The sequence below is a fragment of the Anas platyrhynchos genome, chromosome 11 (genome assembly GCF_047663525.1).
Source record: "Anas platyrhynchos isolate ZD024472 breed Pekin duck chromosome 11, IASCAAS_PekinDuck_T2T, whole genome shotgun sequence".
Lineage (NCBI taxonomy): Eukaryota > Metazoa > Chordata > Aves > Anseriformes > Anatidae > Anas > Anas platyrhynchos.
This window is the reverse complement of record NC_092597.1, coordinates 18,441,451-18,467,154: the sequence shown is the minus strand read 5'-3', so window position 1 is coordinate 18,467,154 and position 25,704 is coordinate 18,441,451. Positions and strand designations below refer to the sequence as shown.

General features: G+C 43.1%; 1 protein-coding gene across 2 annotated transcripts in view; it reads right to left on the bottom strand.

Moving 5' to 3' along the window:
* SV2B (synaptic vesicle glycoprotein 2B) overlaps positions 1-25,704 on the bottom strand; it is a 61,770-nt gene continuing 36,066 nt past the window's right edge. For both annotated transcript variants that reach the window (XM_027466233.3, XM_027466235.3), the window contains exons 3-13: positions 17,802-17,982; positions 17,125-17,276; positions 14,985-15,118; positions 14,250-14,339; positions 12,004-12,114; positions 10,811-10,899; positions 9,882-10,046; positions 7,551-7,684; positions 6,411-6,611; positions 4,283-4,442; positions 1-3,330 (exon numbers count right to left, since the gene is read on the bottom strand). In XM_027466233.3, coding sequence (XP_027322034.1) covers positions 3,147-3,330; positions 4,283-4,442; positions 6,411-6,611; positions 7,551-7,684; positions 9,882-10,046; positions 10,811-10,899; positions 12,004-12,114; positions 14,250-14,339; positions 14,985-15,118; positions 17,125-17,276; positions 17,802-17,982 — 1,601 coding nt within the window. In that variant the 3' untranslated portion in view covers positions 1-3,146. The remainder of the gene's footprint in view (positions 3,331-4,282; positions 4,443-6,410; positions 6,612-7,550; positions 7,685-9,881; positions 10,047-10,810; positions 10,900-12,003; positions 12,115-14,249; positions 14,340-14,984; positions 15,119-17,124; positions 17,277-17,801; positions 17,983-25,704) is intronic.

Here is a 25,704-nt window from a genome sequence, read left to right as displayed (position 1 = left end):
TTTTACAGCAGAAACAAAGCTGAGCCATCAGAGGAGGTGCCCGACAAGAAACCTCCCCATGCACGGTGCTTCGGTGCCCCATGGCTTGGCCTCGGCCTAGCTGGTAGCGCACAGCCTGAAACTCGGAGCCAAACCAAAACTGAATGGCCACAGATGTTCACTATTTCGTGTAACTGGGAGTAATGGGAACCCTGGGTGATTAGTTTGAATTCAGACAGCTGACTTGTAGGTGTCTGAGGCTAGCTAATGTGGTTTCTCCTCAGCTTTTCATTTCTTCCTTCTCTGTTAACTGTGCCTCCTTTCCCAGGCCCTGGTGTACCAGCTGCAGTGTGTGTTTGCACTTTTGTAGCTGTTCATGAACTCCCTGGTCAAATATCAGGGATAGGAACATCATCAAGCCCCATACCCACTGTCCCCTAACTCCGAAGTGACCAACCCATGCATTTTAGTGTCACAGTTGCATGGGAACCAGGGTGAAGCTGACTGCCAGATCCTATTGCTCTTTACCTTGCCCCAGCTTCTCTTAGTCATGAGGTTTACCAGGCAGACCCTGTGAAGGACCCATTCTGCAAAGAAGAAAGTTTCCTAAGATTGGATAACATTTCCTGATGTTACCTTACCATTTTCATCACCTTAAGACCTCAATTTCTTCTTTCTAAGGAAACCAATGGTGAAGTTTTGCAAAATAAGTGATGCCATTTTTGTAATTGTGCAGTGTCAATGGAGAACACAAACAATCAGGTTTGCTGTCAGAGCACTGGATATAGATGTAACTGAGAGTGCTTCATGGAATAAATAAAGATAAGTTCTGGCTCCACAGAGCAGCACAACAGAATAGTGCAGGCCATGAAACAAACCTTTTTTTCCCTGTAAATACAATGACTTAATGGGCATTCACAACCCGACAGAAAGAATGAAACATAGAGACCATGGAGATCTTTTGTGTTGAAACACATATTTAGCTGCTTTTTACCATGCAAAGGGATCAGACATTCTTAGAGAAAAAACACATTCTGGGCTGTGATTCTCAACAGAAGCTGTGAACCACTGCCAAAGGACATAATTACATTCACTCCTACCTCAGTGAAGGAACCTTGCTGTTTTGAAGACAAATCAGAAAAAAGGCCCTAAGCTACCCATAAAATGAGAAATGAGGCATAATAAGCCGGGCTATTAAAGCCGCTTGTGATTTTATCAATTTCATAAACCTCAGAGTAAATCTATAAAAATCCCAAATAGCCCATTGTAGCCTAGCTGCTCTTTAAGTGCTTATCCCCAGCTGACACAGTGACGAAAGTAATGCTGTTTAGACACTTTTTTCTCATCGGCAAGGATTTGCTTCTTGTGATCTCACCACACTTTGTGTCTTTCATCTGTCCTCTGCAGCGGTGCTGACACCGACTGCCACAGCTGCGCGGGGCTGGCCCCGGTGTGAGCTGTGGGTGTATGTGACTGCCTCTGTGCAGCTGAAGGCAGAGGTGGTAGACTTCAGTCCTGCTGGATTTCAGCCTAGCACTGCTTGATTTTCTTAAAAAAAAAAAAAAGAAAAAAAAAAAAGGAACCAATGAAAAGTAAAAAGGTCACTAGCAAAAGTACAAAATAACTCATAACTTTTAATGTCAGAAAATATCACGGTGAGACAAATTCCCTGCATTATGTGGCTATTTCCCATTTCTACTCAATTCTGGTCTATGGCTGAGCTTGTTGAATGGGCCTAATTAGCACTATCTAGGTATTTCTGTGTGTTATTTAACAGTATACATTTCATTCCTGCTTCCCAAGAAAATATATCCAAAAATACACAGCTCACTTTGCTTTCAGGTGCAACAGAACTTAAGTTGTACAATATAAAGAGCATATGAAATTCAGAAAGAGTCTTTACAGGATATCAAACTTAACTGTCCCACTTAATGGAGAATTTAATGTTCTGTACAGTGAAAGCTTGCTGTGTGCATTCCCCATGTAGCAAGTTAAATGGCTATAAGTAACTGTGCTTACAGTGTTTTGATGAGACCCAAATATGTAAGAAAATGAAGCATCATATTCTTTAACTAATATGGCTAAAATGCTGGTAAATTCTCTGTTAACATACTCTAGGTATTAGACAAAAAGTCCTCTATTTACACTGGATAATATGTACACATTTGGTTTGTGGAATGCTCCAACATCATATTAATTTCTCCTCCATCTGAGTTTGTAGGAAAAAGATCTTTAGCATCATAGAAATTATACTCCCAGTCATCAATGCATTTATATATTTGGTGTCTGGTATAAAGAATGGTGTGTCATTAAGTTGGCCATAGCTCCAGATAAACTTGAATTAGTGGGAATAGTTTTTAGTGCCTCTCTTAAAGTCTTTTAAATAGTGCAGAAATTAAAAATTATAAATTTCACTAGCTGATCACTTCAATATATGCACATACATTTGCAAGTAAGTGTAAATACATCTATAGATATAAAATTATGTATATATTTCTCTCCCAGACCAAGAAGGTGCCTAGTGATTCTTTATGCCCAAGTGAAGACAGTAAGGGGCTTTGAGATAGTGAGTCTTCTAAGAGAGCTGAGCACCCACTCTCAAATCCTTCAGAAACGAGGATTCTCATTTTTTTCAAGTTGTAACCCCCAAATCAAGACAGCTAAGGTCACATTTATAGCTCTTGTTCCTGTTGCTGGATCTGACCTATGATGGGTTTGTTACCTGTCTGCCATTTGGATGCCTTTTGTGTCTAAGCACAGCTTGTTTGAATTGCCAGGGAGTGCTCAGCAAGGCAGGCAGGCTCTCACAGCTCAGCTCAGGATCTGCTCACACCCCCGGAGGCACACGCACACACAAAGCCCCTGTTCGTGTCTTGTGTCACTACACGGGGATGGGGAGGGAAAGGATAGGCTCCCAGTGTAGGCAGGATTAAACCCAAACAGCAAAGCTCTGCAGGGTGTGTGAAGTAGCTGCATGCACCAATCATGGCTGTAAAAGGGTCAGATACTAAGGGGCTTCATTTTATCCCTTTGGGCTCGTTCACCTCTGCTCCCTCTCTTTGAGGTATCGACAAAACAGTATAGAAAAGGACATTTTGATTTTTCCAAACATGGCTCCTTTTTCTTCTTCTTCTACGTCCACCCCTGACCCCCCTGGCTTCAGTTGCTCACATCAGGACCTGGTCTCGAGTCTCTGGCAGGCGCAAAGCGAGCAGGCCACCTCCAACCAGAGCAGAGGAAGCCAGGAGGATGGGAACCACCTTGGTTATCCCTACAAAGGAGGCAAAGATCGAGTTCCCCAGGATGGCACCAAACTTGCAAAGCCCATTGAGGATGCCAAAGGCTGTTGCCCTGTGGGGAAGAGAAACAGAAAGCAATGGTTAGGAGGGATGATCTTGGCATAACTACAGAAGATCTGGATGGATTATTTGTGAATGCTCTTATGTTTCCTAGGCTACGCTCCCAGCAAGTAAGCCAGCCAGAATAGATAGTAAATAAATAGATATCACTGTTTTGCATGTCTGTGTGTATGAGGAAAATGTCTGTGTGTACTCGTTTCTCTTCATTTTAACTTTTCCCTAGCTCTCGAGCTGCCCACTCTGACAGCCTTTGCCCTTCCCAAGGAAAGCAGGACCCAACCTGCTCTAGAACTTCTTAAAGCCCTTCCAAGCACTGGCTGGGGTGGGCTGCCACCAGAGCAATGGCCAGGTCTCTCCTCCTAACCCTGCTTCACCCAGAAGCTCAAAGCATGCTGTCTTCATAGCAGTCTTTCCCCTTCACTTCTCTCCCCAAGAGCTTGGAAAAGGCAAAAAAAAAAAGGTTTATAATGATGCTGGCAGGAAAGATGTCATCTGTAGCTTATTCCCCCAAAGTTTCCAATGCTACCTCATCTCCCACATCATTCTGTGCACGTGGTTGCGTCTTTGTTGTGAAGGGAAAGGCTGTCATGGTGATAAGCTAAGAAGAGAGGCTGGAGGACACAGTCTGAAGGGCCAGACCTCATGCACATACACAGAAATGATGTACTCTCCATAATTTATCTGCCTATAATCTCCATACCACCCCCACAACTCCCTGAGTACAAGCCATGGTGCAAGCAGAATTATGCTTGCAAATGGCTATGCTGATCCAGTATAGCCTCAGGACTACCAGGCTGTTGAGGTCTGCTTTATTTTATTTATTAAAATAAATAAAATACAATTCCCCCATCAATGTATCTAGAGTGAGCATTGGTCTTTTCCATCAGGGAAAGAGAGGACAGAGTCAGAGGGCCAAGAGTGGGAAGGAAAAAGACTCTGAGCACCTCTTATCCGTAGGGTAGAGCTCCACGGTGATCACATCCAGGGCGTTCCAGGCGGCAATGCTGGCCCCGCAGAAGAGGCACTGCCAGCCGATCATCGCTGACTCGCTGTTGCCAAAAAAGAGGAAGAAGCAGCACACTGCAGAGATCAACATCGAGCCACCTGCGGGGGGAACCAGGAGAAAAATGTTGGCACCGGTTTCCCTCATCCGTGGCCGAGCTGCCACAGTGTTGATAAAGATGGCTTCTAAGTGACAACGCTTTACCCCGAAATGAATGAAATCTGCAAAAATCCAAAAATACTGTGATGCTGCCTATCTGTCACTGTGTGATGCTGGAAACCAGCCTGAAAATGTTCTCAATAACCATCTGATCATGCTGATATTCCTGCTCTACGGAGAGGTTGAAGACAGGCTTTTCCAGGCAGATTTCCAGCATCTCAGACTTCCAGATGGACCCAGGAAGAGTAGAGGCAAGTAAACATGAAAGCCAACGAGGAGGAAGAATCATGAAGGTTTTTCAACTTGAGTTTTGAGTGAAGAGCTAGAGCAATTCACATCTTATTGAAATCACTTGACACATTTCTAGACTCAATTAAGATAATTTACAGCCGATTGTAAGAAGCACTTGAGGTCTCTTTTAATTATAAGAACATCATTAGATTTCATGGCACATTTGCACAGGAGCTATAATTTTTTGAACGCCACTGAGGGAGAAAGTGAGAGCATTCATGCTCAGTTAGCCACAGTTCAGATTCAGGAATATTAATGGCTACATCACAGCCTTCTTTCCCAGTTGGGAATTTTCACCTGAAAGAAGCAATTTTGCAAAATCAAAGTCTCTTTCACTGGAAAGTTCTGTTGCTGCTGAAATATCTCCATTTACCACCAGGAAACCAAAGATTTTTTTTTTTATTTGTTTGAGGTTTTTAAAATCAGTTTGACACCAACCAAAATGATTCGGATGATGAACTGGAACTAAAATGCTTCATTTTGTATATTTAGTTATATTTTGCCACTGTGATGTTCTACTTATGGAAAGCTACCATGCAGGACCCCTGCCCACTTCTTCTCCACAGCCAAACCACATCCCCCTCTGTGCAGTGCAGATATTTCCTCTACTGCAGAGGTACAGTGCAGCATCAGGGACACCGTGTGTGCCCCAGATCTGACATTCAGCACAGGAGAGGGTTTAGTGGAACACGATAAAACTGAACTGAAGTCCCAGTGAGGCACATAACACAAAAGAGAAATTCAGTTTTCACGTTAAGCTGACCAGAAATAATATGTTCAGCAGAGTGATACGGGTGGGATGCCAGAAGGCTGTTTCAATTGGAAATTCCATAGTGAAACGTTTCAGCATGTCGTTACCAATTTTTGTCCTGTACTTTTCATTCTGCAGAAGAAATAAGCATTTAGGTTTCCAGCTGTCATCTCAATTCCAGATGAAAATGCTGAAATGCTGACATGTCTGCAGGGTGGACAACCTGATTCTCATTCAGCTTTATTTAATTTATTTCCCACAGACCCACTGGTTTGTTTGGGTCTTTTCCAAATTCACTATGTGAAGGCTCATTGTGCCCTCCTGGTGTAAATTCTTGACACACTGATGAGATCATCTTCCTAACCTTTACCTGTCTGACAGCGAAGCTCAGCTAACTAAACTTCTGTCTGTTCCCAGAAGAAACAGGTGAGACACTCAAGAGAGTGTCTCATCCCTGATTTTACTAAGCTCACTTGTCTGTCCCTTGAGGCATGACTCCACAGCACCTGGCAAGAGAGCAAGGTCTGAACCCTGGAGCAAGCAACACTAGAAATTCCCAAAGTAATCAGAAGTTGATAAGGTGATAACTTAGTCCCGTATGTCTAAAGGGTGGCAACTTGCTTGGATGTGACATGGGCAATTAATCTACCATATGTTTCCTGAAGCTCTTTTTAAAATAATTTGAAGATCAGAAACCTCAAAGATGGATCTCCTAGGCTGTCAAACAGCCACAGCAAGTAATTGTTGTGATTTTTCATCACTACAAGCAAAACGTGTTATTTATTTATACAGAACGTTGCAGAAACCAGCACCAACTGCACAGCACCAGGTGGTCCTGCTTCAGCACAGACCCCTACAGACCACTCACCGATCATCTTTATCCTCCCTATTTTGTCCATGAGCAATGCAGAGATGATGTTACCCGGCAGCACGGACAGGCTGCCCAGGAAGCTGACCAGGTAGATCAGGAAATCATTGTCTTCCTCGAAGTCCATGTGGCAGCCTTCCTTCTCCTTCAGGAATGTGCTGTTTATGAGCCTGCAGTTGATGAATTTGTGTTCGTAGAGATCTGCAAGAGAAAGAGGCAAAGTCTTGATCCTGATCAGCTGATCTCCCTTCATACAGCAAGGAGTCAGGCTCAAAACTAACTTAAAGGTCTCAGAGATGCTCCTCAATAAATGGAAATGGCCAGGGAGTTTTTATTTTAGTGACAAACTTTACCTTCATGCCTGATAGCTGGTGGCATATTTAATTTCTGGAATGACCTGGACCAGTACCCCTATGCCACATGGATGGGGCAAAGCAGACTCTCACTTTAATGGCATTATGGTTTGTTCTCTATTAGAATAGAAATTAAAAGCTTTTGCAGGACAAATTAATGAATATTTTATTATCTGTAATCAACAAACCAAAAGTTGAATATGAATTAAAGACGGAACTAAAAATTATATTTTAAGCCAAATTTGTTGGATCAAGCTTTTAAACTGCTAGGCATTTTGCCACTACTTTAATGTGCCGAGGCCTGAGCGCAGACTTTTGCATTTCCTTTTCAGTAGCAAATGAGACCAGAAGCCATGTAGATAAAAACACTGGGAGCGACCTGGAGCATCCTTCCAAATGTAGCAACAGATACATTGAATTAAGCAAGAAACAGAACCTGAACCACAGATGGGAGCAGCCTCAGCCCTCGGGGCAATGCTAGTGGAGGCACACTTTTTTTTTTTTTTGGCAGGCTGATGCCTACATGGGAAACTAAACTCAGTCTGTGAGAAAAGAAATATATCTAGCTAAACCATAAGGCAAAAGCACCGCCAGCACCACCCTGGCCAACCAACCATAAAGCTAAGACAGCACTAGTCCCTTATAGCCTGCCTTCACCCTCCTTTTTCCATCACCACTCTCATTAGCCAGTGCATACACACACACAGATCCCTATCATCCTTCCTCCCAGAATCTGATTAAATGGTTCCTAATTACAGGGATGAAACCATATCAGGAATCCCATTACCAGTGTTATAAAAGACAGTAGAGATGATGGTGCAGTTTTCAAAGAAGGTCTCACTGGACGTCACGTCTTCAAAGTAGCATTCCTCAAACAACGAGTCCTCAAATCTCACTTCTTTGAATTTCATGCCGATAAATCTGGGGGGCAGGAAGCAGAAGTTTGTACTTTGAGGTATTTCCTACATTATATAACATGTTTCAAGAGACAGCACTGATGATAATTTCTACTGTCATTTACAGGAAAGGTTTTGCTTAAATGTGTAACTGACCTTCCAACAAAATGCTTTTGTATTTTATTAGGAAAGAGGGGTTTGAAGACATTTTTTAAGAGATGGCTCGAGATGGCTCTTACGGAATTTCTGGCAGTTTTCCTATTCCTCAAAGTAGTGACCAAAAAAAAATTTAAAAAAAAAAAAAGTGCTTTTAAAACCCAGTTGATACAAATCCTCCCATTTTCAATGCTCGGTCTCACCCAGTGCATGCCATTTTCTTTGGCAGTTGACCTTCCTGCCTTCTTTATTCTGCCCCTTCCTCAAGCAGAAATAAAAACAGACATTATCAGGAGCCCATTTGGTGAAAGGTTTCTGACAGCTGTTTAAACTCAAAGTGATTTTTAAAGCAAAATTGCTGTAAGCTTTCTAGAGGGAGCAGGAAGATTATGGGTACTGCTTGTAACCATCTCTGTTCGAGGACTGTTGCATATCGTGTAAAGAAAACAGATTACTTTAAAAATAATCAACAGTGTCAGATGATTGATTTCTCCTCTGATGGGAAGCTTGACATGTCTGACCTGCCTGCCTGAAGGATGACACAATATTGATTTACCTGTGAGATTTTGCAGGGACATTGGGAAGATGTATTAGTTAATGCACAGACATGTTTGGAAGATGTAAGAGGTATTAAGTGCAAGCATTATAGCTCTAGCTGAGGACGCCACAACTGTCACCAAATAAAAAGGCTTCATAACATATGCCCAGAAACATAATTGAATTGAGCACTTACAAGACACGCTAACATGATGGCTATTTACACCATTAAGTGAACACTGCAGGACTTCTTAACCGAGACTACTAACAGATATTATTAATGTTCAAAATATAACAAGAAGACTACTCAAGTCTTTTGCATCATGTAGAAGGTCTCACAGGTTACAGCAACACTTCAGCTGTTCTGCATTTGCCCAGTAATAGCCTGTGATGTATTTACTCACAAAGGCTGTTAGAAATCCTTTGCCTGCAGTTTGCTTTCTTAACATCTGTCTTTAAAAGAGTCACACAGCAATGGCCTGGTGTTCAATGGAGTTTTAATGTACAGTCAAGGGCTAGAGGCAAAACGGATCTATAAATCATGAGATATGCTCTGGATGTTGCAGGAATGTAGCTTAATCAAGTTTGAGTTATTAAACTGGAGAGGACGAAGGCAGGAGTATAGTGATATACATCACAGTTTTATATGTTCATCCTGGAAGGTGCTGAGCATCCTCAGTTCCAGTTGAAGAATAAATTAATAAATCATTTTGTAACAGTGAACGCCCTGTATGTTCCCCCCATAGTGCAAGGATGTGGAGTAACAACACCCTGTCTAGGCCCTCTGGGGCAATGGGATCACCACAAAATTTACATAGGGGTATTTTCCTACCCATTAGATTGGGATTTAGAAAAGTAAAAATGTCCTGCTACAAATCACTAGGGTTTATATTGCTGTGATTGAGGTCAGGCTGGATGCAGAATAAAAACCCAGGCCCAGCCCAAAAAGAAGAAGGGGAAGGAAGCAATGATGTTCTCCTAGAGTACCTTCTCTGACTTCAGAGCACTAAAAGAGAAGGTGACAGGTTGTGGGGAGATGCTGGCCAGCGCACCAGTGCAACTGGCCATGGCACAGCTCATGCTACTGGGCTGCAGGATGGAGACTCAGGTAAGTCATACCAAGGACTTCAGCGCAACACAGCTTTTTATTTTCAAAAAAAGTTTTAAGTGGTGGGCTCTGCTGCCCAAGACCAGTAGATGTCAGTGTGTGCTAAGCAAAGAAAATCACAGCTGCATCCTGAGCTGCCCAGCTCCCAGTAAGGGCGCTACTGGAAGCAGGACACCTCAGATGGATCCCACTGGGCCTGGAGATGTGAGTGGCTCAGGCAGTGTGTGTGAAAAGCAGGATAAAAAGGACATTTGCTCTGTGGATAACTAATAAAAAAGAACTTTCCAAAAATTAATTTCAGTTACTTTGCAATCAGGGTTAGTTCCTAAAACTGTATGTGTGTTTTGGTGGATGTCATCCCCACATCTGCTCATGCCCTCTTCCCTGTCAGCATCAATCAAATCAATTTCTGTTCACTTACTTATCGTTTCTGTATTCCCCGTTTCTATGGATCTGGTTTTCCAGGGTGAAATTAAAGGTAAAGTGTGACACTTCTTCCTCATCAAAGATCTTCACTCGGGATTCGTATTCCTCCTCTTGGAAATACCGGATCATGTCGGGGAACCAGACAATAAGGCCATAGTAACTAAAGGAAAATGGGAGAAATACATTAGGGATACAGGATCCTAGCACTGAAAATACTGCAGTGCTTTTCCCAAACATCTACTTCATAACTTGTAAACCTGTTAAATTCATAATACAAATGCAATTCTGACTGAAATTCTTGCATAACTCTGACATAGGACCAAGCAAAATATCTCCCTACTCTAAAATGCTGCTCTTAGAAGTATGTTGGTCCATTTTTGTTCACCTAAAGCAGGGCAACTCATTTAAATTTTAGTGACATTGACATCTGAGCCAGAAAATACAACAATATTCTGTCCTTGCTGCCTAAGAGACCAGCAGAGCAGCAAGAAATCTGGAAACTTCCCCTGGAAAGGAGATTAATGCAAGTGTGAGAGTATAGAGGGATTTAGCTAAAATTTACTTGTAGATTAGATTTGAGCTAACCTGAATAGTTTTGGTTTAGACTGATATACTGCTAGAAGCAGGTAGTTTTTTTATTTGTTTGGTTTTGTTTTGTTTTGTGGACAAAATTAAATGAAAGGACTAAAAGTCAGAAAGTACTACTGCCCCACTGACTTCTCAAGTCCTGACTTGTTCAAAGCACCTTGTGTTCACATAAAGGCAATCAAATTGATCAATAGTTCATCAGAGACAAAGCTTAGTAAAAAAAACACTCTTTAAAGCAATACCAGGATTAATATTGCAATTGTTTATTTAAATGTACCAATAATTATTCATACTCTGAGAGCCCTCTAATTTCCTGAAAATGTTGAAGTGCCTTACCTTAAGGCCATAGTAAACCAAACCACAGCCAGAATCAGTGTGTTCATCCTGTACTGGGCTGTTAAGCAATATAGCACATTGTCCCAGACCTACAAATCCATAAGAAAGAATTATCTACAAGGAAATTCTCACAGAGACTCAAAAGATTAATTTCTGAGTGCATCATAAATTTAATGTTGTCAGTAAAAAGGGCTTACTAGGGGAAGGTCAGATGCATGTCTTATATTCAGTGTTAGTTCAAATTCATGTTTATTGAGATAAATGGTTTACAGAAAGATCACACATTCAGCTGTGTGCCAGGGTACTTGATCTGAACACTCTGTAATGAGCTGGAGTGCCTGATGAGGGCTGGCTCAGATGACACAGTGTGCCCCTCAGCCTGCACCAGTAAATGTGGCTATGAACCTGTTCTCAGACCCTCTGACAATTTTGTCATTTCATGTATAAGTACGACCTCAGGAGTACTGTCAAACCAAGCTCCAAAGCTCATTGAAGAGCAAAAATCCAAATTAAGTTGGCACTTTAAGAGGGGTACAATGAACTTGGGTGGGGATGAAGCCAAGCAGAGCAGGATAGAAAACAGGATCTGCTTTTCTTGACCTACTGCAGGAATCACTGCCAGAAACATTAAGGAACATAATTCCTCATGCTCCTAACTTGACACATCAATATAGCATAAACCCACATTGCTATTAATTAAGAAGGACACTCCTTTACTTTAAGCTCATTCTCCTAGACTGGAATCATCCAACAAGATTTTCCGCAAAGTTCTACATCTGTGAAGGGTTAAATTAGCTGAAGAGATAATGTAAAGCTGTTAGAAACTCAGTCTCAGCAGGAGCAAGGAACAAGCACTCACGAATCCACTGCAGGAGGCAAATTCACTTAGGCCTGGGGGAGAGGAATCGATATCTGAAGGAGAGTCAAGTGCTTGGGGCTGTGGCTGGGAGCTCTGCCATTAGCACAGCGTGATTGCCTTGCTGGGCACAGGGGCATTTCGGGGCCTGGCTGCCAGTGTGGCATCTTTCATGTGCTCATATCTGTATAGAAAGTACAGTCCAACTACAGCCCTTTGCAAGCAGTGTCAGGTTTTTGAGAGAGAGTTACGGTTTCAAGACACAATGACCTGAGGCAATGAAGCACTGGAGCTCCAAGCTCAAAAGTCCCTGTGGGATGTTTTATTTTCTCTTTACCTGTTTGAAAGTGGTTGTGATTCTGACCAGCCACCGCTGGTACCAGGTCCCTGTTGAGCTCTGGATTTCAATAAACTCATCTACTTGCTTTGGGGTTTTGATGTAGGAAACCTAAGAGAGAGAGAGAAAAATAATTTGGACCAAAGTTAACAGAACTGATATTGGATGGATATTAAACTCTGCTGTCTTCTAGATCATGTTTCCATGTGATATCCCTTACTATCTTTTTCTTGAAAGTTATCACTAGAAAGAGTGTTAATTGATTTTTTTATAACATGAGATTTTATTATAGGAAAAAGCCTTCCTGCTAACCCTCCTTCCTTACTGTCCTCCTTCTCTCCATCCTTTCTCTTTTATTTCTCTGCTTCCCTGAAGTATTTAAAGTGCACCACTTCCACTTCAGTCTTTCACGTATTGGTTAATGTGCCTGTGCTCTACATTATTTCTGCATCCCTTAGATTCCCTCTAGGAATTAGGATCAGACAATTGCAGTAAAATATATCTTCATGATCAGCCACTTGCATCTACATCAAACTGTGCCCCTAGGATCTCCTTTTCTATCACAAGTGGCAGGAGCATTTCTCATTTAGCACCTTTTCAGTACCCCTGGCAGAACCTTTGTGACAAATGAACAAGTAGATGGGAATCTTTGCATCTGAAAATGCCTTCGCTCATGAGGTGAGCAATCGGTTCGCTCCACCAAAACAGCCTGAATTTTCAGCACTGAACACCTTAACTGAGCTGCTCGAGAAACCTTAAAAACAAGTCTTGGAAAATGTTTGCCCAGTAACTTTAAATAAAATATATGCTCAAGAAAACCATGATCGGTTTGTAAATACAAGAAGGAGGTGAAAATTTACTGAATAAATTTCCGAGTGTGAATGAGCTGCTTGGCTCAGCTGCGGAGTCTCTGTGTTCCTCTTGCTGGCACTGCTTAAATGTCAGCTCCGGGAGCTGTCCTGGTTACAGCTGACTCACCACAAACTGGCAACTTCTGACCTATCAGATAAACCCAAAATCCAACAGTTTGTACTACACCAGCCGAACCGATCCTCTGCCTGTGCCAGTGGCTGCCAGTCAATCTCGGTTCAGCCAAGGCACCATGCCTCGAGGTGCAACGCTCAGCTCTGCCCAGCCCGTGGTGGTTGGATGGAGCAACGAGCACAACCCAGTGCTGTACAGCTGCTCCTTGGGTCTCCCACACAGCTCAGACTCTCACAGTGCCCTACCTACAGATATATACATTTTTAAGCCTCTCTCCTCATGGATAAGCAGCAGACTGGCCAGCCCGATGCAGCATTACAGGAAAGCCAGGTAGGCATTTAGAGTCGCTGGGCTCTCTCTCACCTCTGCTACCTCACAGCAGTCTGATGGGCTAAAAATAGCACATGCTCATTAAGGTCCTATTTGAACTGCATGCAATTGTCAGGTAGGGAAATTAATCTTTTTTGTTCTCGAAGGATCATTCCTGAGGGGCACTGCTTCATGACAATCCTTCTGAACAGGGAGCCTGGCCCAAATTTTTGTTTGAAAAGATATGTTTTACATACATATATAACTCCTTTTCTTCCTTCTTTCTATCTTCCAAGAGCATGCATCTTCTTATCTTTAAAAGCATAAATCAGGAGCTATTCCCCAGCTGTCTCACTGGGAGTTCACAACTGAATTACAGTAATTTGCAACTAACCCCAGCATACACCTTTTACCTGATTTTGCTATAAACCAAGACCCCTGGTGTGACCTTATTTGCAACAGGCAGCAGACTAATGAGTAGTAATCACTCATCTTGCTTTCTCTTGGAGACTTTTAAAGATGGGGAATGAGGCAGATGGAGTTTGGAAGCTCATTAGAAGGTACATGAGGTTTAATCAGAGTTTGATTAGAAGCCGGAATGGATAAAGGAGTGACTCAGATCTCCCACATGACTAATATCACTCTTACTCGGTTTTAGTCTCTTAGAGCAGACCAATTAAGTGCATATGTAATTGGAAAATCACTGTTCTATACAATGTAGTGGAACATCAGGAATGAAGAGTATTCACAGCAATTCAAAGGATTGATTGATTCTTGAAAAAACAGGCTGGCACCTAACCTTAAATGCATGAAGTGCATCTCAGAGCCCTGATGGCTGGGGGTGGTCGCACTGAAAGGGAGGCTCCCAAGGAAGAATAAGCTGGTGCTGTGCCACACCAAGGAAATTATGTCCTGCTTTTCTTTTTAAATGGCAGTGGCTTTGTAAAACTCACCGTAAACACCCTCTCTGGCTCGCCCTTGGCCCGCATGTTGGTATCATGAACATGCTTGAGGATCATCCAGGCTTCGTCATGCTTGCCCATCTGGAAACATCAAGGAAAAGGAAAATAAATGTTGCAATTCCCAGCTGTGTAATTCAAAAAAGTGTAGAGAGAAATCAAAAGGTCAAATACACTGGAGAACACCCGTATGGCTTGGCTGAGTTAAGGGCAAAGAGCTAGAAGTGTGGTTTGTATGCACAGTGCAGCATTTCTGTGCTGGGAAAAGGAGTTACCCAAAACTGTCTGGGGCAGGAGAGGAGTCAGGAACAGAGCATTATGTCCATATCAGAGAAGAGAAGATGTGTGAGGAGACCTGGGCTCTACTCCCACCTCTGACTTGCAGGGGCTGTCCTTTGCGTTTCCACCAGCATTTACTAGTTACATGCCCAGACTTTGTGAGATTGTTTTCAAAATGCCTTGGTTGGGCTTATAAAATTCTTGGCGCCCAGCACCTTCTTCCTATGCCACATTCACCAGTAAAGCACTGGCCATCGTTGATTAACCCCATATTCTGCAGTCTTTGGGGTTGAAGCAATTTGTGGAGCTACTTTAGATGTGTAGGGCCACTTTTGCCTCTATGCTTGTGCTGTGTGTGTTTGAAGGGGCAAAGAGAGAGAGATGGTGACACGCTATCACCAGCTATCCTCTGCTCATACCAGGCTGCAACGTTCACATGAATCATCTTACCTCCAGCAAAAACCGCGGGCTTTCAGGCATGAATTTCAGTGCCACCAGGGAGGCGATGCAGGGCAGAGAGCAGACAAGAACAAAGACTCTCCAGCTGTGGAAGTGGTACTTGGTTCCCATACTGAACCCCCAGCCTGGAAACAGCAACATCCAACAGGTGAAGACACTAAATGGGGAGCCTGATTTTTCTCTCCTAAAGCAGCTCTGAACCTTACAGCTCTGCATGACATGGGGACAGGTTGACAGTTTGCTATTCTTAGTAATGATGGCTTTTAGAGGCTCGATAGCATGTTCAGCAGATAATAGCAAGAGAGTTCATGTTCATTACAGAAAATGAAACATCCTTGCTCAGGCTCTGCCATTTAAAAATCTTTTATCTTTGTGTTTAGAAATCATCTAACAATACAAATAGCTCTATGCAGATGTAAGCAAGTAAGACTGGGAAAGGGTAGAGGAATCAGGCCATAATTTATGGCTTCTGAGTACTGTTACAGAAAATTTACAAAGGCTAAATCTTCTCTGATCTGACAGGCATGTTAGAAGCATCTCTTTTTCTTCTCATACCTCACACGCATACTTCACTTTTTATGGAAGCAAGCTAGGAAAGCAAGGTGATTCTTTTTCCAGAACTACAAAAACTGGGTTGAGATTCATACTCAGAAGATCAAGATCCTAATCCAGCATTTAGGATTCCTCCTCTCCCCCTTTTTCCCTGATGTTTGACCAGGTCAGTATTCCCCTGACAAGGAGCAGAAAGTACGCGATCATTCTTATGTTGCTCCATTAACAAACTGCACTGATGTAGATACTTTCTTAAAATAAAACAAAAGGCAATTAAAGAAAAAAAAAATAAAAAAGGAAAAAAATTGAATATAAGCTTTTTTTTTTTTTTCCTTAGTTTACTTTTCCTAGATACAAAATTAATAAAGAACATTTACTTTATTTTTTTTTTTCTATAGACATTTTTATTCATGTGGTAATGAAATAATCAGGCAATAGCTTTTGCAGAGTTCTCACATGAACCAGTCACGGTGCTCTAATCCTTTCCTCAGGTTCCAAAATAGCAGGGAACCTTGGGAAATCAAAAAGAGAAAATACAAAAACACAGCACCAAAAGAAAATCTGAAAAATAACTGTAAATACATACTTTTTTTTTAAAAAAAAAAAAGCAATGTGTTTACAAATAATAAAAAATACATACTACAGCCTGACATTGCTATGCAGTAACTTTGCATTTTTGTTCCAACAGCCTCTATCATATTGATTACAAACATGAACTTTATACTGATTGTGTTTTAAACATAATAAAACCAGATTGATAGATGCATAAACATTAGTGTTTTTCTTCATGGTCTTTGTGGCCTGCCCTACTTTCCTCTAGCAGGATTTTGCAGACAGCTGCTGTCACTGAATACCGAGGGAATTAATCTTTTCCAGGAGACATTTGCTTCCGATGTTTTCCTGGGGCATGCACACAAGTTGGGAGGAGTTGCCCCATCACAAGCAAGCTTTGCTTCTTAGAGCACTATCGCAGCTCACAGCTCACCCATCGACTTTTTCTCTCCCACTTGCAGCTCCGTGCAGGGAACCCACCCACCCCTGGGCTCCGCTAGGTGAAGCTAGACATGACTTCAGTCCGTGGCACGCCGGAGAGATGTGTCACCAGATACACAGATACACAGCAGCCCTGAGACTGCTGACACTTGGCTGAGGAAAAGAACATGTGCTGTCCTTACCGCTAACGTTCACAGCACCCAGTAACTCCCCCATTAAAGTTACTTACTTTTGACAACCGGATCAATTTTTTTGCAATATAATCTCAGTCCAGTTTTCGCTTACTACACCGTCCTTTTGATTAACTGCTCGGGCTCTGGAGATATAATTCCTGCAGTGTATTTGAGGCTTTTGAGGCAAAACAACCTTCACATGAAGCAATCTCTCTTACAACCTTAGCATCAGCCAAGCAATCAATCAAAACATTTATCAGCCCCTTTGTGTGCACTTCAGGTATCTATTATTTTCAGTTTTGTTCATCCTGGGCTGTGTAAGGACTGACTAATGTCATCTGTGTGGGATTTTGGAGTAGCGTAGTGTTGCAGGAAGGTGACGTTGCCAAAAGTCAAAAGCACAAAACAGTTACCGTAATGGGGGATGATGCTCCAAGCCATTGCTGAAGCAAAAATGCCACCGATCATCCAGAACATGCAAAGCCAGCTCAGGTGCTCCCCCCTCTTCTCACGAGACAGGAATTCAGAGAAATAGGCAAACACAATGGGGAGGGATCCCCCGATACTGAGGAGAAAAAACAGCACATGAGAAAAATGAGTCTTCAATGTCACGTAGTTGGGATTGTTTGTGTTAAAAGGGAAGGGCACACCTACAGATGTGCTGCACAAAATGCTGTGCAGGAAAAACACTAATCTCTTTTTGGCTGGACTGGTCTTAGATATCTACAATAAACAATTTCCTTGTTATCTCTGAAAGCTGCATTTAATGCCCAGTTTGTATAAAGCCCTGGCAACCGTGACTGCCAACTGAGGTGGGCATTGATCAGTCTCCCTGGCCTTTATGCACAATTTGGCAGTACCAGAAAAAAATGTTAATGACCAAACCTTCTTGCTGATTAAGCTTTCAGGGTCAAGAGCGAGAAAACACAAGCTCATGTGCTAAACCACAGTGTCCCCCCTGGCTTGGTACCAGAGATACATCACCCCATCTGCCTTCCTCGCCCACCCTGCACCCCTGGGTGCTGCTCAGGAGCAGCTGAGCTGTGACGGGACTCCTCCAGGACATGGGACAGATCCACCTGCTACCCACCCGAGGCCTGAGATAAGGCGGCAGAAGAGGAAGAATCCGTATCCCTGGACAAAGGAGGAGAGGAACGCGAAGGCAGCATTGATTGAAAGTGATATGATGAGGCATTTCTTTCTTCCCAGTTTGTCGGCCAGGCCACCCAGCATGACGGCCCCCACCATCATCCCTAGGTAGACTATCAAGCCTAGAAGAGAGGGAGAGAAACAGTGAGTTTGGTAACACCCGATCGCCTGTTTGCCATGTGAAAATCCTTTGCTGCTCCATACGTGGCCAACATCAGCTGCTGTTCCCCCAGATCACAGCCAGCTACCTCCTGAGAGGGAAATGAGGATGGAAATACCACTGAGGGTCTGTGTGCCTCACAGATATTCTGGCCATTTCAATGGCAGGCCAAACTTGTCAGGAACCAGAATACATAATGCAGAGTGAGACCTGCCCCAGCCGGGCTCTGCATACTCTTATGACTTCTTTTTTTCCAAAAAATTACAAAGACAAGGCTTTTAAAAAGCAGTGCATGAATTTAAACAGAAATACATTCAGGCTTATTAAAAAAGCCCTTTGCATTTTGCAGGTGTCATTAGGAGACACTGTTACTGCTCCAAGTAATGATCATTAATATTTCCAAATGAATAAAATAAAGGCTGTTCCAAAATCTAACACTCTCCTGTAACTGTCACATGTAACTGTGTTCATCCCTTTTAGGCTTTGCACCTGGGGAGTCAGCATAACCTGTTCTGAACCCAGGGCTGATGCTGGGAATTTCTACATGAAGCTTAAAAGCTGCCCCTACACTGCACACTGCAGTGAAGAACAGTACCCCCATTCTCCCCAAATTAGCCATCTCAGATGAAAGAACCTCTATCCTTTGGCAGAACCTAATTTCCCCATTTATTTGCCCATGACCTTTCACTGCTCCCTACAGCATCACATCTTACAGTACGGATATACCCTCATCTGACCATCTGACCAGACCCACATCTTTCTTTCCCAGCCTCTCTGCTCACATATCCCCGCACGTAAGCAATGGCCAGGCATAAGCAGCTTAGGGTGCACGTGTCCCAGCTGTGTGCCACCACCGGCACAACAGAAGTCTGATGTCTTATCTCTGCTAACCCCTCTGAGTGCAACAGGACTGAGGATGTGCAAGGAGGAGGCTCTCTGGCTGCTGTTTATACACAGAAGCCATGAGAGAAGAGACTGCTAAAGCAGGGATAAATCCCTTTGCAGGTTGTCTACCCTGCCCATGCTTCCTTTGGAGAAATAAAATAATAAAAAAAATCTCTTTCACTCGCTGCTTCTCCTAGCACTACATGAAAGGATCAGTCTGGTACTGATCTGACCTGAGTAGCACAGGTACTTCATTCACTACTGCGCCAAGATCTGATGTCTAAGAGAGCAGAGTCTTTATCTGAACGTTTCAGGAGAAGGAAGAACCTACTGCTTGTCTTGATAGTTTGCTCTATGGAGTAACCACTCTGACATTGCTAAGAAAAACGGGTTCTTTTTTTAACTCAACTTCATTAGATCTTCTATCATGGGGTCTTCAAGAGACAGTTTTTGTGAACACATTGAAGGCAGACTGAATAGGAGAGAATGGTTTTCTTCTCCAAATAGGCTCCTTGTATCTACCTCACTTTGTTCCTGCAACTCCGGCCTAAAGAAACAGGCAGTTTCCATGGCTCTTCTACCAAGAACAACACTGGAATGGCCATTTATTATTTTACCTTTATTTTCATTTATTTTATCTAATTTCAAGATTTAGAGATGTCACTGAGCAAGAACATTCCACAAGCTATGGTTCTTTTGCTGGCAACATTCCTGTTGAAGCCTGCAGGAGTTACAAAGTGAAAGGACGGCAGGATCAGATATTAAATATTTAAAATCTAATAGCAGTCAATGCTGCAGGGGTTAGAAAAACTGATCAGCTACAGTGAAAAGTTTTATACTGCAGATAGGGATAGCATCTGGGAATTGATTAGCCCAGCAGTTAGTAGCAAATGGACCAGGTGCTTGAACTACATGTAAGGATGGAAGGGGTCAGGCAGGAGCATGTGTCTCCAAAGCTCTTTGGAGGGTCAGTCCACACCTTGATCCAAGTGCTGAGTTCTCTTGAAATCCAACATCTCTCCCAGGACCTGTTTTGTTGAAGTCATCACTTGGGAAATAAGGGTGATGATGAATATTTTTGTGATTCATTAATGTTATAGCAAGACAATCAGTCTGATGGCCAAAGCCTGTTTTGTACCATCCAGCAAAGCTAGCTAAGGACCAACGCAGAGAGGTACTTGGCAGCTGATTCTGTCTTTCTTTTGCTTGCAAATGCCTGCACTAGATGTAAAATACATTACCAAATTAAAAGCTATGCAAGAGAGCCACTGCGGCATTCTGAAGGATGCTTGTCTCACACTGATCACAGGTGGCAAAGTTCAGACTCTGAAACACCTTGAAACACGTAGCAGGATGGTGGGATCACCTCTCAGGGAACAGTTCTGCTTTCTTTTCTATCCACACAATGTCTATTGGAAATCAGGATTTTGTGTGTCAAAGGCAAAGGACTGGTATATTCTAGCCCCTTAACAGACATTATACCAGAGCAGGGGTGTGGGATTTTGCCAGTGTGGTTGTCCATCCACGGTGAGCGCTCAGCTCTGTGAGGTCCATACCCTGCTCAGTGCCTGCCCTGCTCAGCCCAGCTGCCCTGCCAGGGGCAGCTGAGGGTGTGCAAGTCCAGAGAGTCACCTGCAGCCCTCAGAGACAACAGACACACAGCTGGAGGCCTGGGATCTCTTTCTCTATTAGATTTGGGCTCCTGCTTGTTCACTCAAGTGCAAATTACAAGGGAGAGCTGAGGAAAAAAAAAAAAAAAAGCTTTCAATCCAAAATCTTTCTGAAGGAAGAACCTTAATGCAGTGCCGTGAGGCTTAATGCTTTGCCCTGGCTCCTGAGCTACATCTGATGGAGCAGTGCTGAGGGCAGCCAGCAGCCAGAAGTGAAGATGCACCCTGTACATCACAGCCACCACCTGGCAGCGAGCCCTGCCAGCATGGAGCACACAGTTCAGCCCACATCACCAGACCCCAAAGAATTTTAAAAAAAAAAAAAGGATCTGCCTATATATACACATATAAGGGTGTTTTTATTGTTGCTGTTGTTGCTGCTCTTCTTTTTTTTCTTTTTTTCTGAGAAAATCCCTGAATGGCAGATGTTGATCCAAAGCCTCTTAACAACAGAAAAGGTCCCGCATTAGGAGGAGGTGGAGGATGTTGTTGCTGTCTTCTAGTCTGGGATTTTTTACAGCCAAGTGCCCTAGCTGGTGCAAGGCAGCCAGCTCTGTCCAGAGCTCAACAACCTCCCAGCTCCGAGGAAAGAGAGGATGCTCCATGGAGATGGGATTGGAGTTCAGGAGTTGGGTTTGACTTTGTCTTTAGTGTAATTTGCCTCATTGATGGTGACCACAAGGATGTGGTGAATATAAACCTTCCTGTGTCTGCCATCTTGCAGTAACTTGTGTTAAATCCACTCATCAGATCAACAGCCTGTGCTCCCCAGAGCTTAACACATCCACCAAGCCCTGAGAAGTGTAAAAATCTGCGGATAGACAGTTTGGAGACAGGGCAGTTAAAATGCTTCACGTCTAATTCACAGTGCCCAGAACAGAGCAGATGCAGCAAAAAGTTCCCCCTAATCAGGAGCACAAAGAGGGGGCTGATCATGGGGAGATTTCTCAGGTTTTCTCAAGTTGTATTCAGTATTCCCAAAGACTCAGCTAGCTCGGACTCCCCTTCCTCCAGGAGCCTAAACTCGTGATGGGAGGGAAGATTAAACCTCTGCCACACAGCGTCCATCAAACAGCTAGCAGCATAAAACACAGCAGAGCTGTTAATATCAATAACTCACTAAGAGCACGTGGCCTTAATTGGTTATTGTTCGTGATGAGCCAACGGATGCATTGTCCCCTAGAAACTTAAAGCAATGAAAATCTTCAGTAAAGGGAGCCTGAGGGATGACCAGGGACTGTTAGCTCAGCCAGTTTCTGAGGGGAAGGATGCTGGTTAGATAAATGTTTTCTCCAGGGCTGAAACAAAATCAGCAGGGCGCTTTATTGTGATGGAAAGGTCCCTTCTGGGAAGACTGCGTGTTCCAGCTGATATTACTAAACCTTCTTTTGGGGCAGCTGCAATAAAACGCTCCATCCGCTAACAGATCTTGAGGCCCAAGGTACAGAACAACCTCAGGCCTTGCAGATTCCTGTTTCCTGGACTAGCACCCCACCTTGGCTGTCATTCCTCCATAGCGAATCACTTCTGAAAAGTTGTGTGCATCACTTCCCAGCAGCCTTTCCAGCAGACAGCAAGTTTCTTACAGAGCTCCCCTTCCTGTTGGCTCCCTGCTGCCTTTATCCTGCACTTCTCAGCTGTTTCAAGAGGCCGGTGTTTGGCCACAGCTGTACAACCACTGGGCCAGAAAGTCTGGCTGCCCTACACTACGGACTGCATGACGTCACTTCATTAATTTTTGGGGAAAAAAAAACAAAAACACAAGCTGATGGAAAGATTGCTTGGTCAGATCTGACCTGAGCACTGCCCATGCTAGCAGGATCCCCAAATCACTGACTCACACAACAGTGGCACAAGTAAGATGCTAAATTGTTCAATAAGGTGGTGGGGACCCAGGGCTGAGTGGAGTAGTTACTCATACTAGTTGCTACTCATACTAGTTACTTGTCCATGTAAGAGCGACAGTCTTCTGGAGTACTGCTAGGAGAATGTGGCAATGGTTGTTTCCTTTGGAAGAGATCCATGTCATAACAAGGAAGCACAAATTTTAAGGAGAATTGGGCCAAGAAAAGTGATCACTAAATGGTATTTCTTCTCCTGTGTTCCTTCTGTCTACCAATAGTTCTAGAGAACAACACCATGCAGCTTAGGCTGTGTTAGGAGAGCTCAGCTTCCAAGTTAACACACGCAGTGGATGGGTGAAATCATAAGGGCAACTCTGAATAAGCCATTATTTGCAGACTGTTCCACGGGTAATGGAGTATAATGAATGCCTGCGGGAAAGTCTGCTATAGCCTCCCATAAAATCTGTGGAAAACCGAAGAGCTGAAATTCTAAGAATAAATTTGGGGTTATGAGTCATCCAATGCTGAAGTTATAAGGAAAATATGTGACCACTGACTGGGCTTATTCCCACTGGAAAAGAGGTAACATATACAGAATTTTCACATTAAGAAATTTATTAGCCTTTACTGAAGCTACGTGCTCCATGTTAGACAGGAATCATGGACATAAAGGCTAAAGTTCTAGGAGTAAAGAAAGGCAGACGTGGCTATGTGTGTGCAAACTGTCTTTTTCCTATTTTGGCATCATTAGAAACAAACTCATAAGGACTTCAGAAAGAAAAGGAAAAATTCAAGATTTACCTAAATCTCCATCACAAGCCTGAATTACTTTCACTGACCATTAATGGGATTAAAGTTCTTAAAAATTAGGCACATCTTAAAAGAATCCTTTTCAAGTCATGCAAAGGACTTGAGGAATAAATGGAAAATCCAGGCAGCAAATGGGAAGCATTAGTCCCAGATCCCTTTGGGCTGTCAGAACAGCGAGGAAGCCGATGGGTAGGAGTGGCAGCAGCAGCTCACCTCTGCCAACAGGTCCGCACAGAGCCAGGAGCCACAGGAACATGGGATTTCTTACCTGCATTTAATACAGAGGCTGCTGGCAGCACAGTAATAAGAGTGTTTTTGAATGGGGAAAGCATTCTGATAACCCAAAAGGATTAGGACCTTATTCATCTTGTGATTCAAACTGTAATAAAAACAAAATTGAAACTCTCTTATGAATACTCTTATGAGCTTAGCATCTATTATATAAGGATGCATTTAATGGACACGACCGAAATGCTGTGAGTCAGGTCTGGCCTATTTGAGAGATGGATGAGGCAAAGCCCAGGACCCATTTGTGTGTGAGTGATTTGAAGAGGAATAAAACCCAGCAGTCCTGCCTGGCTGGTGCTCTAACGGTGGCTGGCATTTCCCAGACAGAGAACGGTCTCAGCAGAGGGTTAGTTCAGGGAAATTTTTTATCTGGCCTTGCTTGCAGGCTTATTAGTGCTTTGGCCTTGAATCTCACTGATCTTTTAAATGGGAATCAAGTGAAGGGGGAGTCTCATCGCACTCGCCTTGTTGATTAAATATCAGCAGAGAGACCTCATCTATGCTAATGGCTCTACTGCTGAGAAAGGGTTGCAATTGTGAAAGGCAGCTTTCCATTTTCAGGGCTCTGGGGGTGGATACGGAATGAATCTGGCTGTGGAGTTTGAGGGGATTCTGCACAGGAAAGCCAAAGGTGGATACGTGAATCCACGAGTGCTTTGGCACGGCCCCGGAGAGGCAACGCATGCTGAACGCCTCAGCAAGAGCTGCCAGCACAGCGTGGGTGGCTGCTTACACTTATCCAGCTTCACAGCCCCCCACAGGACTTGTCCATCACTACAACATTCACAGGACCATCTGGTCCCCCCGTCTAGCTTCTCTGCTAAATCAAAGTTTTGTTTGTGCTGACTCTCTGCAGATGAAATTCCCACAGCATTTACAAAGGGGGGCTCAGCCATCCCATACCAGCCCCACACAAGGTGCAGGGTGTTCCTAAATCACAAAAGCACCTTTTTTTCTGCCCAGCACATCCCTCCTGCTCAGGATGCTGCTGCTCATTGGGCCATGGAAGTTTTCCTGCCCAAGAACAAGTGTGAGACCAGGAATTCGTGCGAGATGCTCGGGGTGCCCGTGCAGAGGTCAAGGTGGGGTTTGGCATGGAGGTGGGAAACATCAGGGGAGCCATGGCTGGGCTCCTGGTCTGCATTTATCCAGAAAAATATAAACAATTAAATAATTAATTAAAAAAAAAAAAAAAAAAAAGGAAGAAGAAGAAGAAGTGGAGAAAAACCACTGAGCTGACAGGATTAGGATTTACTGTTGTATCAGGTGAATTCAGGTCAATGAGAAGATGAGGCCAGGTTTTATCGCAGTTGATGTGAAAGCATCCTCTTCACACAACTAAAAGAAAGGATGGTGTTACACATCTGGTTTAACCTGACTCACGCAGCCAAGCTTGAATTTCTGCATAACTGCATAATTACAAATGGGATCTTTTTTATGTTTTTTGATCTAACATTACGAGTCTGAGAGTCTGTAAGATGATATTATCCTTAAAATATTATTACTATACCATGAAAAGGAAAGGGAGCTGTGTGCCTGAAAGACAGATTTTGCTCTCAGCTTTGGTGTGGATGTTTTGCAGTCACGGGCAAAGGGCTTTACATTTTTCTTGTCTCAGTTTACTGAGCTGTGAAATGATGATAACAACTGCAGCCCTGGTGTCTGGGAAGTCTGATGCTCTAACTGTGCCTTCAGTTTTTTATACACAGGATGTGAGAAAGTTTAAAACATTACTATGACACCATCTCTTTTGCTTGTTGTGTACTTACTACTCTGTCCTTGCCAATTCAAGATTTAGTCCTCTGGGAGGTGATTAATAGCACTTGAAGATGCACACTTACACGATATTTCTCCAAAGAATTATGGTGTGTGCCTTTCAGCACATCAGCAAATAGAAAATTTATAACTCCCCGTATGATTGCCCTTATCAAATGAAAATACAGTCTGTTTCTGTCAGGATATGTTATGTTGAAAAGGAATATTCTGAAAAAGAATATACTGGTGTAATAAATTTAACAAATGCATTATTATTATGACTATTGTTGGGGAAAGCTCAGCAAAAACAATGATATGAAATGAATACATTAAAATAATTTTACAAGTTAGCAAGCTTATACTAATGACTAGTTTTAAAAATCACGAAATCAAAGAGCTAAAATACCTAGAGTTGTTGATGCTTTTTTCTTT